Here is a 1,089-nt window from a genome sequence, read left to right as displayed (position 1 = left end):
AAATTGTGTTCAGTGACTCACTACCGTAGGTGCACTTTGGTTAGGGTCTGGCCCCAGGAGCCAGGCGTGGACCTCCAGATAGGTCCTTTTCCATTCAACGCCCCTGCTCACTGGCAAGAACGACCAGCCTTGGTCAGTCCTGTAGCTGGAGGGCACATGGGGTGGTGGGAGTTTTGTCAGGCCTGGGTTCTGATCATGGCTCAGGGACCTGGCACGTCCCTCAAGGCTCTGAGCCTTAGTTTTCTCACCTACCAAATGGAAGACTCACACCTGCAGTAAAGTAATAACGTGAAGCAGCACCGCCGAGCACTGAGCACGGGCTGGACGTTGTGCTGAGCCTGTGACTGCGTTATTTCAGTTCATCTTCACAACGCTGCTAGGAGGAATGCTCTATTTTTAATCCATTTTAAGGTTGTAGAGAGCACGACTCAGAGAAGTGGAGTAATTTACCCAAGGTCACACAGCAAATGAACGGTAGAGCCAGGGTTCAAACCTGCACACGCGGGCTCCAGCGTTCTCACTCCTGATTCCAGCCCCGCAGGGCAAATCGCTGTCCCTGCGAGGGGAATCATTTCCTGCCTCCCTCTTTCTTCACCTGCCAAGGGTAGGACTGGCGGCTGGGCCCCCCATGGGAAGGAGCCGGGGTTGTTTCTGGGTGGGGTCCCCAGTGGGAAGACTGAGGTGGCCTGTGTTTTGTAGGTGGAAGACCATGGAAGGCGACTGTCTGAGCTGCATGAAGTATCTGATGTTTGTTTTCAATTTCTTCATATTTGTAAGTATTTCTGGGTCTCCCCGGGCATCCGCTGGGCAAGCAGAACCGGGTGCTGCTTTTAAATAATCACATTGGGCTGAGTCCCGGGGGTGGGAACAGGGGCCAGCACTAGAAGCAGATGTAGCTGCCCAGCCAGGCTTTCATGGGGGGTGGGAGGTGGGCCCCCAGCAGTGCCTGCTCACTCTGAAGAGCCCATCATCATAGGAGAGGCATTTTACACAGACCCAAGGATGGTTCAGCCCCTCTGGCAAAGGTTGGGGGAGCTCAGTCCCAGCCACTGTGGTAGGATATGACCCCTGGTGGGGAGTGGAGGAGGA

General features: G+C 55.2%; 1 protein-coding gene across 1 annotated transcript in view; it reads left to right on the top strand.

Moving 5' to 3' along the window:
* Nucleotides 1–703: 703 nt before the first annotated feature.
* The window catches only part of LOC103584278 (tetraspanin-18), a gene marked incomplete at its 3' end in the record, with an annotated part of 3,188 nt that continues 2,802 nt past the window's right edge, over nt 704–1,089 (top strand). The window contains exon 1 of the mRNA XM_008565343.1: nt 704–772. Within this exon, the coding sequence (XP_008563565.1) occupies nt 710–772 (63 nt within the window). The remainder of the gene's footprint in view (nt 773–1,089) is intronic.

The sequence above is a fragment of the Galeopterus variegatus genome, unplaced genomic scaffold (assembly GCF_000696425.1).
Source record: "Galeopterus variegatus unplaced genomic scaffold, G_variegatus-3.0.2 Scaffold48768, whole genome shotgun sequence".
Taxonomy (NCBI): domain Eukaryota; kingdom Metazoa; phylum Chordata; class Mammalia; order Dermoptera; family Cynocephalidae; genus Galeopterus; species Galeopterus variegatus.
The sequence above is the reverse complement of the archived record's forward strand: the minus strand, read 5'-3'. Positions and strand labels throughout refer to the sequence as shown.